At 54.0% G+C, this 17,920-nt stretch overlaps 1 protein-coding gene across 4 annotated transcripts in view; it reads left to right on the top strand.

Moving 5' to 3' along the window:
* Positions 1-17,699, top strand: part of zfh2 (Zn finger homeodomain 2) — a 413,801-nt gene extending 396,102 nt beyond the window's left edge. For 3 of the 4 annotated variants that reach the window (XM_025301293.1, XM_025301292.1, XM_025301294.1), the window contains one exon: positions 16,540-17,699. In XM_025301293.1, coding sequence (XP_025157078.1) covers positions 16,540-17,282 — 743 coding nt within the window. In that variant the 3' untranslated portion in view covers positions 17,283-17,699. The remainder of the gene's footprint in view (positions 1-16,539) is intronic. The other variant, XM_025301295.1, reaches the window with a different exon arrangement.
* Positions 17,700-17,920: the final 221 nt, after the last annotated feature.

The following is a 17,920-nucleotide window of genomic DNA, read 5'->3' as shown; positions in this document are numbered from 1 at the left end:
CCTGTTCTACGCCTTTCGAGGGGAATGAATGAGAGGAAGTTAGCGAACATTAAGTACAGGAATCGAATCAGTAAAAGGCGTGTTTCATCGAAAATCAGTGTCTACAAAGAAGTAAGTCTTTTTTTTTACATAGATTTAGAAATCCTTGACGAGTTCTACAAAATTCAACTAAAACGATAAAACTTGATCGCGTAATTCTCGGAATATAAAGTATCGCCAAGAGCGCCAAGAGATGTGGGTCATCCGATATGCACAGAATATTTTGACATAAATGTTTACTTTCGACGAAAATATTTATTCCCGCTCGGGACGAAATCCTAGGGACGAACGCGCGAATTTCGAAAAACCGACGCCGCGATTGTCGTGCGAACGGCTCGGCAGCCCGCGAATTCCGGATGGGTTTGATCGAAAGGCGAATCTCTCTTCCTCTCCCTCTCTCTCTCTCTCTCTCTCTCTCTCTCTCTCTTTCTCTGTTTCTCTCTACCTATCTCTCTCCGGAGAGGGGCAGAGCGAGTGTGTTTTGTACCTGCGCGATACGGTGGGATCGCGTGTCGAGACGCACTTTGTCCTCCTAACTCCTTATGCCTTATCCAGTCCTTAGCGCGGAAACGCTAATTCGTTGATTATCCTAATGACTGTCAGGGAGTCAGCGGGAAAGAAGCAAAACCACGCGCGCCGTGGAGAACCTCGCTCTTGATTTATTCCGCGCGGAGTCTTTGAAGTCCGCGCGGCGCCGCGCGGACTTCTCGTTACGCGTCGCGTTTAGCCGGCCGATCGTCATTGTTCCATCGATAAAACCACCGTCGCCGCCCTCTCATCCTCTCTTCCCTCCTACTCCTCTTGGCGCGACCTTCGATTAATTCACATAGAACGCGTAACCGCCGCGCCGTCGCGCGACATGTAACTAATGCGATTTGCGGGCGAGCCGCTTCGCGAGATTAATTGGCCAGCGAGGTGTATTTTCGAAGACGCGCGCACCGCGAAGGTGTCTAATTAACGCCAAGGTCTCGTTTCGCCGTGTGCATGTGTCTCGTTGACCGTGCCAATTTGGATCGTTAGGCGGCCGCAGATGAGGCGCGCTACGTAATTCTCGTGTGATATTGGCCGGTCCTATTAACCGTAAGAAATTACGCCCGGGGATATTTTCGCCCGGCGTACTCTCGCGCTCGCTTGTTTTTCAGTCACTTCTGATGACACCGCTAATTACTCGGCTTGTTGCGCAACAACTGCGCGACGCACGACAGTGTCGTGTCGTGCCGATCGATGTGTCGCGCGTGTACTAGTGAGACGTACAACTGCGCGACCCGCCGCCCGGACTGGATGGAGATCGAGGTGAATCCTTACGTCTCGGCCGATGTAAAGTAAGATGAATCTTTTTCGAAGATTAATCCTCCGCTCGCCTCCGGCTCCGGGCGCCTCCAACGCGAGCTCCGACGATTCTGACGAACAAGATTGCGCGCGCGTTTCGCCGTAAGGTTTCTTAATCCGACCTGACGGGTCTAATGACCCAGTTTTTAGCCTCATCATCCGCGCTACCAATGCAAGTGACAAATTTACTTGAGATTATTAAACATGTCGTTCTGTACCGCACAAGTCACTTATCAATCAATGTATATATATATTTATGAGCGTTCGCACGTTCCTTTGCCAATTTTTCGTACAATTCGTACAATTCGATACAATTTTCCGTATTGATCAAAAGTCGATCGATATGCGAGAATTTATACACTCTCTTAGAAGTTTCTTGACACAATAACGTCATTGTTGTTGTTACTTTCGTCACTCGAGGCAAACGTCAATATGCAAACTACAGTGAAATAAATAATCCGGTGTTATATAAACGCAAAATTAAGTCAATAATCATTGTCGTTAACGTACGGGCTTAATTTATCTATTGAAACATTGATAAAACATTTCACCCGCAATGAGAGAAAGAAAGAGGGGAGGGGGGGGGAGATTGTGCTCTAATGACTCCGCCAAATATTAATGAAATGTCACGCACAGAGCGCACCATCAATTTCGTTCGTGCGACGCGCTTGCGATTAATTTAAGATCGCTCGGCCGATGAACAGACCCGACGTGGAATCTAAATTATTCTCGTTCGGCGGTCGACCGCGATAGGGTTTCTTAATCGTCCGCGAGTACAGTACTAATGTCCTACTTTCGCACCCTCCGCGCTCGCGCTCGTAATTACTTTCACCCCGTGCCGTACCCGTTGCCGTCGTAACACGCGACGATTAATGCGACGTAAACAACGTAAAAAGATCGCCGGGTCAAAGAGGACAAACTCGTCCGAAAATTTTTGCATCGCTCACGGACAAACATTAGATCGCGGCCAAGGAGAAAGACGGAGAATAGCGAGAGAAGGAGAGGGACAGAGAGAGAGAGAGAGAGAGAGAGAGAGAGAGAGAGAGAGAGAGAGAGAGAGAGAGAGAGAGTGAAAAAAAGGAGGGAGAGAGAAAGAGAGATGTCGATACGCACGCCTCGTTATATTTTCTTTTGCGACGATAATAAGGGACGATAATAAACGCCGAGGTCTTGGATATTAAAATCTCTCTCCTCAGAAGTCCTCGAGTGCCTCTACTCGGGAACGGGTGGAAGTGGTGCTTCTGGTATTGTTTGCAGGGCCGGCTTGAATCCTCCTAATTAGAAAATTCTCGTCGCAACCCCGCCGTCGCGTGCGCCTTCTTTCTCCGGTGAACCTTTTTATTATACGAGGGCGTAACAAGGGCCGAGGGTGCCTCAGTAATTATTATTCAAATATTTTCCTTTGCCCGAGCCCGCCGCATTAATATTTACAATGCCTCCCCGTCGGCCATCCCTCCGGCTAAGGGTGCCGATCGAGGAAAGAGTTCGCGGTTCGAGCAGACGTTTCTCGTCCATTTCCTACCGTCGAATCTCGAAAGGGGCGATTCGGGAAAAATTATGCCGATTCGAATGACCTTTCGGCGAATTCGTAAGCAAGTATGAAAAGTCGTAGCGGTACTCGAAATGCCCTATTCGCTCTGAAATCATCGCGCAGCCTGAAAAGGAGATTCAGAAGCGACCATGAAATTCTCTCTCTCTCTCTCTCTCTCTCTCTCTCTCTCTCTCTCTCTCTCTCTCTCTCTCTCTCTCTCTCTCTCTCTCTCTCGGAGGCTTGGAGAGAACTTGCGACATTTTTACTCCAACGCGCCACGCCAACGCGTTTATTTACATTTGTATATATTCACGCAAATTTCGACTCAGCCGACTCAAGCGGTATTTCTGCGAAATTGTCAAAGAAGAATCAGAGATCTTAGCGTGAAGGATCCTCGTAGAAATTGATAGAAGCGAGACTCAGCGATGAGATTCTGTGCGAGGCCAATGATGCGATGTTCAATTCGTCGTGACGCTCCGCGCCAGCCGCGATGCGTTTATTTGCGCGAATCGATATCGGCCCTGAAGATCGCGGAGATAACAGGGGGGCCGCGGTAGGTTACCCTCGACTGAATTATTTCTGCGGGACTGACGTAAAATCAATTAAGACGTCGTACCTTGTCATTTCGATGCCTGGGAAACGCTTCACTCAAGGTCAATCTCCTTGCGCGACGGAAAGAGAATCGCCGAGCGGCTTTCCCGATGCGGAGTACATACCCGGGGCGAGTGCATTAAAGTTGTATCACGTTGCGACGTCCGCGCGTATAAGTTAGGTTCGCGAGGTGCGCGCATGCATAAGTGAAGCGGCGTATACGCCGCCGAGGAGGTATGATTCCGGCCGCGTCTGACGCGCGTAACAAGCCGCGCGAGCTGCTATACTTTACCGTTAGACGAACCTAACCCCGTCCGCAATTTTCTCCTCTCTCTCTCTCTCTCTCTCTCTCTCTCTCTCTCTCTCTCTCTCTCTCTCTCTCTCTCTCTCTCTCTTTCTCTCTCTCTCTCTCGCTCTCTCGCTCACTCGGGTGGAGGAGAAACGAACCCCCTCGTGCTTCCTAACGATGTGCCAACAAAACGCGGATAAAGAGGCGAAGGAACGGCGCGCGGAACGTAGGTAAGCAGATTGAGGAAAAGCCGGGCGAGAGCGTTACATGCGAAGACGGAATAAAAAGGGGTCGGCTGGGAAGAGCAAATACGCGGAGCTTTGACGAGGTGAGGTGAGGTGAGGTGAGGTGAGACGAGACGAGACGAGACGAGAGGAGAGGAGACGCGACGAGCGCGGGCTGAAAATCGCCGGCCGTAGCGTCGCGTGAGGATGTTTCCTTGCCGGTGAACCGAAATAGAGAGAGAGACAGAGAGAGAGGGGGAAGGGGGGAAGGGGTTTCATCCCTCCTTAATTATCCGGCTGACAATTATTTTTAACGACTTGGCGATATCTTAACGAGACCTAATCCGCCGACGTGGCGTCTGTTAAGGAGGCAGAGGCGCGGAAGGAGAGGGAGGGCGCGCTATAAGAGGGGTGTCTGCTTACCTCTCCTTTTTAATCCCTCGCTGAAATCTCTCTTATTACTGCCGTGCCGTAACGCTCTCTCTCGCCGACCGGGGTTACCCTTCTCCGGAAACAGAAGGACCTGTTCTTTTTCCTGACTCGACTGCGTAACGGCGACACGGATCCGCGCGGCGCAATTAGAGAGAGGGCGAATAATAATAATCTTCGATCCGCTCCCGGTCTTACGTACGAACGCTTCAGCGGACTTGTTTCTTTCCTCGTCCTTTTTCTTGGCCCCTACGGCCCGACTGTGCAAAGTCGAGCATGACCCTGCGGGAGAGCAAATGTTTGCGGAATCGCGCTGCCGAATAAACACTACGCAGGATCGTTCCGGGACGAACACGCTGATTTTTAGTTTTTGCGTTTCTCAGAAATATTGTCGAAGAAATCGCCTTGATCGACGGCGCCTTGTTTACACGGCGAGGATCTTGCGGCGAAAGTTACCGCACGTTTTTCGAACCGGCGGCTTCGCGGCATCTTTGCTGAAAAATCTGGAACACCTTGTGCTTTCCCAAAATGCTCAATGAAATATTAGGTCGGTGCAAAAATGATTACGGTTTTTACGTATCGTAAGACACATATACGCATAAAGACACATGTATCAATTAAGAATTATATTTATTAATCAAAATAACGACTGTTGGCCTGCACACATTTCTCCCAACAGGAAACAAGTTTGTTTATTCCTACAAAATAGAATTCTGGGAAAGATAACAGAAGAGAAATGGAGAAGATAATGGACGGATAATGAACGGTAATTAGAAAAATCGGCGTCAAGCTTAAAATGATAAAAAGCGCAATTATTTTTGCACCAACCTAATAATTACATCCGTAAGAACGAAAAGAAGCACGGTATCCTCGGTTTATGATGTGCCGTCTACATCTTGGGAAATTGTAAAAACATCAATCTAAAGATAAAAAAGACCTACTAAGAATACATCGGAATGTACCATTTAAAGCTGCATAGAATTTACACGAAGACAAGCTATATATGTACGTAGAATCTTCTCCGTGTAGCAGTCTGATTGATCGCTTCGCCTCCCATTCCTCCAAAGATCGTACGGATCCCGCGATCGCGTCGAATGTCCTTTTACCCGCTTCTTGATAAATATCAAACTGCACTTTCTCTTCTCATGAGCAACACCGATTGAAATAATCGAGAACGCACGCGAGTTTCGAGCCCGGTGCAGACGACAGGAGAAGTCTATTAGAGTTGACGAGGCCGCGATCACGTGAGAGCGCGTCCACTCCCATTTTCGATCCCCATTACCGTACGGTAATCGTCTAATAATTGAAGTGAGGTAATTACCGCGCGATAGACCACTTCCCACGTCCGGCGCGCCTGGCTCATTAAGTCGTCGCTTAATGATAGTCGCGATCGGTCAGCCCGTGCCCGCTATGGTCACGGCAAGATGCGCAGTCATAACACTCGCGGTGTATTAGCGTTGCGATCCTGTTTCATCATTTATCCGCCGAAGGACCCGGTGGATTCGCGCGTCCTTCCGCCGTCAAGCGTAGCCCGACCACGCGCCGCCGCGCCGCGCGTTCGTCGTCTCGCATTCGCTCGCTTCCCGTACACCACGAGAACAGCACCGATGCCGGGCCGCACTTTTGTGACTCCGGACGTTTTTGGTTATCGGATGGTTCGATAAGTTCGTGGAAAATTTTACGAAAAATTCCCGATAGCCGATACCCCGCAGCTAGGCATGACACTTTATTTACCTCTCTCCACTTTCTTATGACCTCTTCACTGAAAAAAGCGGTCGAGATACATTTATTGGATAAAGTTACGCCCGACTTGATAAAAGCACCGATTTTAGCACTTAACTTTTCGCAAAAATAAGAATATATTACAAGTTTGTTTCTGACGGGGATTTTGGTTTCTGTGCTAGAATGCTCGCGCACGATAATACGCGTTTATAGCTTCATCAAAGCATCGATCTTGCCTCGTGTGCGTCGTCAGCCTGACTTAAATGTAAAATATATATATATATGTATTTTTTATAGACTCCTGTGTTTCTTACAATCTGTTCTCTAGAACACTGAATAATTCGTTGAACAAAAGAATTCGTTGGTTCCAAAGATTTGTGGAAAAAGATGGATCCAACTTCTCTCGGTAAGACTCTCACAGTTTGAAGATTTCGGGGAATTTCAATGCCCCCACTTGGATTCCATAATACAAAATACACACGGAGAAAACTGTTTGGTTGAACGAGTCCACGTTCCGATGAAATACGAACGATTCGGAAATTCCGACTGGGAATATCGGAATTCTGTTTGAGCTGACGAGAAACCTTGGCGATTTAGACCGGATTCCCATAACTTCGGCCAGATAATTCCTCCGTACCTCGTTCATATTTCACACCAGAAAATGGCTTCATTCGACCTCACTCATTTTCTGCCGTGCACGCACACACGCTCCACGTTGGGAATTTAAAAACGTCCGAGTTCGAAGGCCAAAGCAACGAGAATGCCGAGAGCTGCGCAACACGCGGCATTGGTGCTCCCGCCTTACGCTCACGGGAGAGACGGCGCGACGGCGGGATTTCTTTCTCGCTTCTCGTCCTTCTCCTTCCGCCGGCTCATCCATCCGCCGGAGTGACGAAATCCTAACGAGATCCCCGCTCTCGTCGCTGCGGGCCACGGAATAAATCCTGCCCGCGCTCGCGCGTTATTACGCCAGGGTCAACGATGGCCACAACGCCGCCGATGCGTATTTATAGAGATAAATACCAAAGTGCTACCGGATACACCGCTGCCTCGAGCCCACTTGTCACACTAAGGATTACTCGTGTTCCCACTGTGAGCCTAGCCTGCGACGCTTTGGGCAGGGGCGGATTAGAGGGAACAAACTCGGACTTGGACGGCGAGAGCGGATTCTCTCTCACGACGCGCCGTCCGAGCGTCTTCGAGCGCGAGCTGGCGCGCAAAGACGGCCCTCAGGCTTCGCCCGAGACTAACGTGGATCTTCGAAGAGATCGTCGCGCGTAATTAACAACAATAACCTGCCGAAAAGACAGCACCGGCGCGGTAGTATCGCGCGGCAGTCACGCGACAACAGAACCCTCAGAGCTCGCGAGACAGCGCGACATCGATAGCCGAACGACAGACGTGGTAACGTCTTCCCCGGATGAGCGATGATCGATCGATCGATCGATCGAGATCGATCGATTGGAAATCAGCGCGCATCTCTCCGTGCGCGACGTAGTGTGTACGCGCGCGCCTCGCATCTCCGCAAATCCGCCCCTGTCTCTTTGGGGGGCACCGGTACCCTTCATGCCGGCTCTCCCCGCCGCGGCTCTCTGCATTTAAATAATTAAAGATCCGCCGGGACGGATGGACGCACGGACTCGTCGTGTATTAATGGGATAATCGAGCGTTCAACGTCGACCGAGAAGCACCGGCTACGTGGCGAAGGGGCAGAGCGGCGGGACGAGAGGGAGAGAGATCGGTGCTGGTGGAGGTGGTGGACGGGTGATAATGATTTTATAGTCAGCTGAACTGTCCGGGGGAGGGGGGTGAGAGACAATTGACTCGATAATACGGGTCTTCCTGCCTGGCACCCGTTGATACCGACGGCGAATCAAGTGCGAACACCCGACCGAGAGAGTGAGAGAGTGAGAGAGAGAGAGAGAGAGAGAGAGAGAGAGAGAGAGAGAGAGAGAGAGAGAGAGAGAGAGAGAGAGAGAGCGCGCGCGAAAGAGAAAGGACAAGGATAAATGTTCCGTTCGCTAATGACCCTGGTGCCTCTTTAGGGACGGCTCCTCGACTTAGGCTACCGGTCGAAGACCTCTCCACCTCTCCGTCAGACACCGAGAAATCAAGTACCTGACAGCGGACTCCACCTTCTGGCTTCCGATGCATCCTCGTCGCGTTTAGAGGCTCGATATTGCGAGTGACTCGTCACCTGCGCGGGCGTTCCAGGCCCTCGAAGGGCCCCGTTGGAACGCCCGCCGATCTGGATACCACAGACGAGAGCAAAGACTCGCGTATGCTTGGCAGGAAAGGAGAACGCGCAGGGAGCGGGGGTGGGGGGGACGACCGTGACGGTAGAAATCACGAAACCGAGCCCGGGCGAACGAGGACGGGATTGCCGTTGGCGGCGGAAGGATACGGCGGGGGGAAGTTTGCAAAAACGGGCGCTACGTCCACGAATCGAAAGAGCTTACGCTTCCTGAGTAAATTGTTCTTCAATTATCCTTCGCCTCATCTCTCTGTCGTCTCGCGCAGTCGATCTGTCCGGCCGCGACGACTGACGGCGTCGTGAAATTCTCCGCGGAGTGGCGATTAGGCGAATTAACAGCCGTCGTTTAAAACAGCCAAAGTCCTTTGCGAAATCCCCCTCGCATTTTTCCGCGCTCTGAATGACAGACACGAGTATGTCGCGCGCGAAAACGCAGCTGCCTCTTCATTCATGGATCAAGGATCTCTCATCTCATGCGTGCGTCTCCCAGATGAACCTCGTCTGTCCAGCTCGGGGAGCGATACGCGATCGATTGCAACGTTATATACGCCTTCTCCAGCCGGCGCTTTAATTACTCATCGGCGCGGAACGCGCGCGTGTCCTCCGTACAAGGCTCGTCGAGCGGACGTCGTTCCGTCGCACGGGAGAGCCGAATTTGCCGCGGCGAAGGCAAAAATCGACTCTCGGCCATCCCGTGGCGGCGAGGAAGAGATTTGCAGCAAAAAGGAGGACAGAGAGCCGGCGGCGGCGGAGCGGCGCGGGGAGGCGTCCGCTTTCGCGTGCGGAGGGCCCAGGCGCAAAAATAGCCCCGAGACACGTCAATAATTAATTAGCGAAATTTATCGATACGCCGGCGCCGTTATCTTGTCCGATACGCGTACCAAGCGATTCCGTGGCCGAGCCGCGAGATAAGCCGTCGTCAATTCACTCGGGCGCTGCCTCGTTCGCGTGGAAATTACGACTTCCTCGTGATCCCCGACATCCAACATTTTCTGCCGGCGCGGGCGGGAGGGAGGGAGGGAGGGAAGGGGGATACTTACATATCGGACATCGTCCAGGTATTAAAGTGTGCCGGACGGGGCAGGTGACTCGGCACGGCCGAGTCGATATTTAGTGTCGCGAGGGCCTGGGAGGGCCGCGACGCGCCGCTTTGTCTACGCTCTCTCGCTCACGTTATTCGTCCAGCGCCCCCAAGTGCGCCACGCTCCGCTGAGCCAAGTGCGTTATTTTTACTCGCGCACGCGTGTAATTGGCCGGGGCTTCCTTCGCGCTGTTCTCCCTCCCTCCTCCCTCCCCCGATCGCCTGGTACGATCGCGCCATTTGGTACGTTAAGCGTACGTTTAGCGCGTTCAGAGAATGCTTCGGCAATTTACGCGCCCGCGCATGCAAAAATAACACGCGCGTTATCCCGAAATTATCCCCTCCGCGCGTTCCTCGCCGTGTTTCGAGTGCACGTCGGTTGACGTGCCGTGTTTGAGCGCACTTCGAAGTCGAAGCTGCGTCAAAGGAGTCTGGATCGATCATGTCGCTTTCGGCCGGCCGACGCGTGCGAAAAATGACGAGGCGGGATTGGAGTCGCGCGAACGTGTGAATCCTGCGGATCCATCGGGATGAACTTCCGGCCGGCCGAACGGCACAGGAGAGAGGCTCTCTCTCTCTCTCTCTCTCTCTCTCTCTCTCTCTCTCTCGCGAGGAGGGAGCGCGACGACACCTTGCCGAACAACGGCGCGATCTAATCGCGTAAGCGCGGAACGTATATAGCGTAGCTCGCGCCGCGCTAAATGAGTTAAACAAATACTGCGGAGTGAGGTATTGGCATTGCGCACGCCACTTCTCGGAAACACACCTCCTCTCGTCGCTTAATTACAAGAGCGGCTATCGCGCGCGCTTCTCCGAATATGGCCACAGCGGCGGCGGGGCAGCACGACGCGGCCGTAGCTTACCCGCTCGAGGCCGTCACTTTAATCGGGATTGACCCGTTTTTAACGAAGCCCCCATTCGAACCCCGCGCTCGACCGAGCAACAGCCATTGATCCTGCGCTGCATCCCGGGACACGATTTCAGTCCGTGTCCAAGCAGGTCCCGTATTCGGGGTCCGACACCGGGCCTTGACGTCTTAAGCGGGGTGGGGCACGGCCATCGGGCGAGATAACGAAATTAGCCCGGTCGCTAATTTATTTCCTAATTCCCGCGCGAGCGGAGGTGTGAAACAGTCGTTCCGGGCCATGGTATCCACGATAACGGGTCTGGATGAGGAATAAAAAGAGGAGAAGATTCCTCCTCGTACGTGGTCGCTCGACGGTGGGCGCGCGAGCGAGCGAGCAAGAGAGACACCGAGGGAAGAGAGGAGACCGTGAGAGGCAGAGGGCGGGACGGGTGCACGCGGAGAAAGCACGAAAGAGTTGGAGAAACGGAGAAAGAGCGAGAGCGAGAGAGAGAGAGAGCGAAGAGAGAGAGAGAGAGAGAGAGAGAGAGAGAGAGAGAGAGCGAAGAGAGGAGATAATGCGAAGGCAGGAATGCACGCCCACGTTCACGACATGTTTTCCTATGTACGTGTGCGGTGGTCACCACGTGAGAACGCGCTAGCAGGCACACGTGGAATGCACCGTTGTGCATACTTCGCGTAACGGGCAGTTATGGACTCCACTGATACTCTCCGTGGCACTGACTTCCCCGGAGATCGCACTCCGCGCGGTCATGAATTCGCCCGGACTGGCCGCGCGCGGCACTGATGGATCGACCGCGAGCATACACCGGCTCTCTCTTTCTCTCTCTCTCTCTCTCTCTCTCTCTCTCTCTCTCTCTCTCTCTCTCTCACGCGAGAGAGAGAGCCGGAGCCATTTAAAATTCCACGTTAATCTGGATCATCGTTTAATCGGCGATTAAGCGTGCCGAGCGAATTCCGACGCAAAGTGGCGAGCGTCGCGCGATTTGTATATTCGCTGTACGGCACGTATGGGAAAAGCGATCGTCTTTATTACTTTAAGCGACATGAAATATCGCGCGTTCCGCCGCGGTGATATCGTATCGGCCTCCGGGATGCATTCCGAAGCTTGATCGCGGTTTTAGCGAGACCTGTCTCTCTCTCTCTCTCTCTCTCTCTCCCTCCCTCTCTCTCTCTCTCTCTCTCTCTCTCTCTCTCTCTCTCTTTCTCTCGCTCCTGCGCGTCACGACGCGTCAGCTCCTCTTAGCGCGAATGAGATAATGATAAGAGGACACTCGCTCGACGACACCGACATATTTGCCATTCATTACCCGCGTAAGCAGATCTAAATGAGCGAGGGCGACTCGCGGGACTCGCCAGCCCTCCGACAAGTGCATGTCGATAAATCAAAGGTATACTTTCGCGAGCAGGAATTTCTTCCTTGCCTCTTCTGTGTAATCGAAATGTCTCTGAATACCTAAACTTCATTCGAATATGTTGGAAATATGTTTGGACGAAAATGTTTGAAAATATCCGGAAATATCCGGCGCGGCGCCTTTCGCGCGACAGCTTTCGTCGCGTCATAATTTCGTCGGTTCGGTTGAACGATCTCCGCGCCGAGACCGCCGAGAGAGCCTCGCGACGAGCTCGCGAAACGGTTCCGGCATAGTCGATTCTCCCCACGATCGCGAAGTGACCGTCATTCGACGGCGACGTGCTACTTCGAACGGCCACGGCGACGCGTATGACGAATTGCGTTTTTCCGCGCGCGCCTCCCGAACAGCCGTTAAAATTCCTGAACGCGCTAACTAACGACGTTCTCTCGATTATTCTGCTCGCCGGTCCTCGACTGCGAGTTTACGGCCGGCGGGATATATACAGAGCTATACCTACTTACCAACGACGACCACGGTATTGGGTCTGACACGGAAACTCGCTCGTAAATTCCCGCCGAACAAATTTCCAGCATGTGTCGCGGCAATCTCGGTATCAGCGGTTCTCACACCTGGAGCATCCCTCTCGGCGAGAGACTTCTCGGAGACCTGCAACGAGCGAGTGAGACGATCGATTTAGCGCGAGGCGCATCCAAATGGCCCATTATCGGTATGACAGACACAACAATTTGCCAGACAATAATTCTAGAGCCAATAATAATAGACGCGCGTGCTCGTCGGCGCATGAATCGCCCGATCGTTCGACCGAACTGATCGCGCGCGCGCGCGCGCGAACTATCTCAGCTATAAAGACACGAGGGAAATTAATATATCGCAGCGCAAACTGCTATATGCGCATTATTATACTCGCCCGCGAGCACGCGCTCGCTCTCCACTGATGACCACGGCCGGGGCAATTCCGAGCGCTAAGGATTAAAGTGTAACCGCGGCGTAACCGAAATGAAGTAATGAGAGGCCGAGTCGCGCGCGAGCGCGATGACGATCACTGCGGACTTGGGAGCGGCCGGCAATCAGAATCCCGCGCACTCGTACGCGGTCACACATTTGAACGAAAACACACATTGGGACGGCACCGAAGCACTACTATCTCAATCCGTACGCAAATGAGCCTCTCCGTGAGAGGACGAGACAAAAGTGATGATGCGCTCGCGCGCGTGTAGCGGCACGCGATTTCTCCACGGACTTCGACGCGCGGCTTCGATCGCGCTAGTCCTCCGTCCCGGACGGGACGGTTTTTCGTTTTCCGTCGGGACTCAAAACACAGCCAACGGGAGAATTTCCCGCACGGGGTAGCATAAGTTAGTGGAATCGACGTGACAAGTCAAAATTTGCTCAGAGTCCGCTCTGAGAAGCAGAAAAATTCCGTCTCCTTTCAGCGAAACGCCTTCGATTCATGCATCATCACGTCGATTCGACCGATCTGTTTTTTCCTCAGGTAACTAAGGCTTTCCGGAAAGGTCCTCCATCCCGAGAGAAAGAGAGAGAGAGAGAGAGAGAGGGGGAGGGGGAAGAGGGAGAAAGAATCCGACGATTTTATTGCGCATACGCATGTGCGAAGCACACACAACGCAGCTCTCTTGGCTCTGTCGAGGATGTCGGAGGTACCGGAGGACGGAAGGGAGGGCAAATCAAAGCCACTCAAAGAAATAACCAGTGCTCATTAAGAGTAATAATCCCTCTCCTCAACCGTTTCGATTGTTTCAAGGGTGTCACACGGATCGTCCGGCTGCGACGCTGCGCGTTGCTTAACGATCTTCTTTATTATATTATATCTTCGCTCGGACTCTCTCTCTCTCTCTCTCTCTCTCTCACGCGCGCGGCGGAGGGCCGACGGCGACCTTGGAAGGAAGAAGTCTATCGGCTAAAGAGATCATATCGTTGAGCAAGTCCCGTTTCTTCCGACCGAGTTATACCGCACAAAGTTACGCTTCACGCGACGATAGAGCGATGATAAAAAAGCATAACAATGCTCAATGAACTTGCTCGAACTCGAAACGTGACCTTGTGTTCCGGGACGCACACTTTTCGAACCGTGCAAACTTTCGATGCGCGAACGATCGGCAATCGAAGATATCCGATTTATACGAGAAACCGGCGAATTACCACGGCGAATGTCCACATTTCGATTCTCGACAGAAAATCCATATCTGAAGTAAGAATGGGCCTGGAGAAATCGTGGGGGAAGGAAATTCTAACGAGATGTCGCGGAAACGTTGACGGGTGCGCAAAAATGCGCGTGTAACCGACGACGTTGCGATGAACGGCGACCAAGTCACTTTGCGCAAAGTTAGTCCGGCGGAGTTTCACGAGGAGGAGACAGTTTGCGCAGCGCTGAGACCGCGGGATAAATAAAAAATGGTGGCACCACGCTCGTCCGCGTGGATTAAGTTAAACTTGAGCAATGGGCCGTCATTTTTGCCCTTCGCTCAAACCGTCGCGCGCGATATTCTAATTCCACAATAATGCCCGTCCGCGTCGGCACGGAGCGGCGCGGGGCGTTATTTGCGACGCGGGCGCGCGGCGATCATTATTCAGCCGATTATATCAGACAAGAAGAGCGGACGCGCTGCCTGCGCGCCGATACCGCGAAGCGGACGCGAGCGTGCTCGAGACGCGGGCACCGTCGTCGTAATGAATTTGCCGCATTCCCGCGAACGCGCCACGGAGGCCGTAAGGGGAGCAGAAGAGCGACCAGAACTATACACCGTGGCCAATGTTGTTGCGCTAATCCCCCATTTATCCGTAACACTTTTCTCCCTTCTTTACTACACGACCGTGCCTCCTCGTTCCGAGAAGGGCCCTTTCGATGGCGGAACATAAAAACGCGGATTATTTGCTCGCCCGATCGAGGTAAACCATAATCCACGCGAGCGCGAAATACGCGAGAGAGCGAAGGAGTGCGAGGAAACGGCGGAGCTGTGAGGAAGAGACAGAGAGGTGAAAGAGAGAGAGAGAGAGAGAGAGAGAGAGAGCGGGGGGGGGGGGGCGAGAAGAGAAAGAGAGAGAAAGAGAAGTGTTAGTCAAACAGTGGATTGCCGTGCGTGTCAGGGGTTCTCATTAGACGACAAAGAGGGAACGCAGTCGTTGCCGCGAACCGGGCCCCGCGCTCTCCCCCCGACCCCGCTGTCTAATAACTATCAATTCCACGCCGACGTCGAGAGGACGAGCCGCAAGAACGAGGGAGAAAGAGATAGAGAGAGAGGGCGGGAGAGGAAGAGAGAGAAAGAGAGAGAGAGAGAGAGAGAACAACAGCCGAGCTGCGCTCTCCTCACCGAGGCTTCCTCGCGCCCCACCAGCTCTGATAATTACAGCCGAGCGTCCAGTGAATGAGCAGGGGTATCATTAACACTTCCTGCCTCGTAACGACTCCTCATCTGATACACGATACGCGCGATATAGTCGTGCGCGTCACTGCGTAAACCTGTCAACCCACCTAATCGACGGCGAAACGACCGCCTGCGCTCGCTCGCTCGCGCGCGCGCGCGCGAGCGCGCGTCCTCTTCCCCGGTCCACCTAGCGGCCGTCGATTGCATCACGGATCCCGATTAGACGCCGCGCCGCGCCGCGCTGGTCAGACTAGTCCATTCGATTTTCCATCGACCGCCTACCTGGTAGGCGATTTTTTCATCGATTGAAAAAAGAAGGCAGAGCGAGCGAGCGAGCGAGCGGCTTCTCCTCCCCCCCCTCCCCTCCCTCCTGTGCCGCGCCTCTCCAGCGTGGCGCGTGATCCTGAAATTAGAATTAATCATTCGCCGAGGCGTCAGGAGGAGCCTCACGATACACGGACTTTGGTATCGAGTCCTGCGGCTTCTCCCTCCTCCCCATCTCCCCCCCCCTCTCTCTCTCTCTCTCTCTCTCTCTCTCTCTCTCTCTCTGTCTTTCTCTCTCTTTCTCGAGAGACGGCCGCAGGAATTATCCCGTCAATGCGCATCGGCCCGCAGGCCAGCTCTAATAACTACCAATTTACCTGTCTCGCTCGGGCAAAAACAGGTTCCGCATAAATTCTCCCCCGGTTACGTCGGGGGTGCTATTATGACAACTAAGTTGGCACAAATCAATTACGCACGAATGTGCCATCTAGCCGCGCCATCTCGCCCCCGCCGGAGTCGGGTGAATTTGGAATGTGTGTGGATGTTAAATTGTACATCGTATCGCGGTGCTCATCGTCAATTCGTAAACCAGTTCGAGAGCAGACCACTGCCGTGGTTGCGAACGGCTGTTCCGTGCTAACTCGCGCTTGTTCTCGACCAGTGACTATAAATCTAGTTGAACAGCAATGCAAACAAACCCAAATTTTCGATGCGATAGAATCGCCGAAGCAAATGGCGCTCTGTCGATATCGAAACGAAAGCGACGTAAGGACTTTACGGCGCGACTCGCGCGATGCCAACTGGACCCTTCGAGTGGGTCCTGAGGAGCTCGACGATTCCGCTCCTTACGAGGCAAGCGACAGCGCTTCTCAGACAGACCTTGAGTATAAAAATGCACTCCTAGGCGCGTTCCTTTCAGCCGAACTAGGTGGCACCTTTTGCCGTTAGAACGAAACAAGTGTCGAAAACAGTCGAGCTGGAAAGAGCGAGCCGCTAAAATAAGCTTCAGCGCGGCGAGATAGTGTTGAACTTTCGGCCGCTCTCGTTCTTGCATCTCTCGCAGAGTAACAGTAATGAAACTGCGCGATATGTCGTCCGAACGGCTCTGCCTCCCGAGAGCCATGACGAATTCTAACTCGAATCCACGACGCTTTGCTTTCAGTAGCGGCTGCGGGCTTGAGCGCTGGCCTACTCGGAAGCGGTCTGATGCCGCTGCACGTGGAGGGTGGCTCGCAGGTGCAAGTGCCGCGGTCCCTGATGCAGGCGTTCCTACAGCAAGACCCGAACCACCCCGGCCTGGAGACGGTCCGTCTGCCGAGCCCGGCGCAGTGCGGCGCCGACGAGAGCGGGCCGCAGCAGCACTGCCGCGAGGTGGAAACCGAGCTGTGCCTGGTGTGCCGCCGTTGCAGCAGGGCGTACCCGCAGGAGTCGTCGCTGCTGGCGCACCAGCGCTCCTGCTACCTGGGCAATCAGCAACGTCGCGGCGCCCTGCGCCTCGTGCAGGCCCGCTACGCCTGCTCGCTGTGCGAGCCCGGCGTGCCGACGCGCACCTACGCCAGCGTGAGCGAGTGGCGTCGCCACGCCGAGACGCTGCAGCATCGCGCGCGTCTCGAGGCCGTCCAAGAGCGCCAGCAGCAGCAGCAGCAGCAGCAACAACAGCAATTCGCCAGCATGGACGGCGGCGCGCAATCCGGCGAGGAGACGAACCCGCTGACCGACGAGATGGAGGACGTCGTCAATCAGATCACCCTGCTGGCGGCGCGCGCCGCCGCCGAGAGCACCACCGGCCATCAGCCTCAGGCCGGCGGCGGCGGCGAGAAGACCAGCCAAGACAACAACAACAGTCCCGACGTCAAGCGGCAGAAGCTGGTGCAGGAAGTCGCCGCCCTCGCAGGGGCGCGTTAGGCACAGCCCGAGGATCGCCGAGTGCTCAGGGCTTGGTCGGTGTGTTCTGTCGTCTTACTCGGGCGAGACAAGGGCCGAGACGGCACAGGCGAGCGGGTGCTGGAGCAGGAGCCGCTGACGAAGCAGAGGACGAAGCGGAACGAGCGTGGAAGATACAGGGAGAAGGTGGAAGAGGGAGGCTGCACGACGACGGAGAGACCAGCGGCCGACGAATGTCGCTTGGAGGAGATCGGACTCGAGGACCTCGCAATGGACGAGCAATGTTCCTAACCGGCGATGAACGGGGGAGCACGGGTGTACACCTCGGTGGAGGGAGATCGTCGGGTGCACACGTCGGGTTCTCCACCGCGGACTTTTCGGGGCCAGCACACCCCGTCGCCGGGTTTGTGCATTTACCCCGCGGCGGTGGAGAGGGGACGGGGGAGAGGTGGGGGTGGTGGAGCAGGTGGAGGAAGAGGAGGAGAAGGAGGGGGAGGAAAAGAAGGAGAAGAAGGAGGAGGAGGAAGAGGAGGAGGAGGAGGAGGAGGAGGAGAAGGAAGGCGCGAATTGCGCGAACGGTGGACCACGATCGCGAGAGACCACAATCAGAGAATGCGCGTTTTGATCACATCGTCCATCCTCTCTTTCTCTCTCTCTCT

The sequence above is a fragment of the Harpegnathos saltator genome, unplaced genomic scaffold (genome assembly GCF_003227715.2).
Source record: "Harpegnathos saltator strain DR-91 unplaced genomic scaffold, Hsal_v8.6 scaffold41, whole genome shotgun sequence".
NCBI lineage: Eukaryota > Metazoa > Arthropoda > Insecta > Hymenoptera > Formicidae > Harpegnathos > Harpegnathos saltator.
This window is presented reverse-complemented; position numbering and strand designations above follow the sequence as displayed.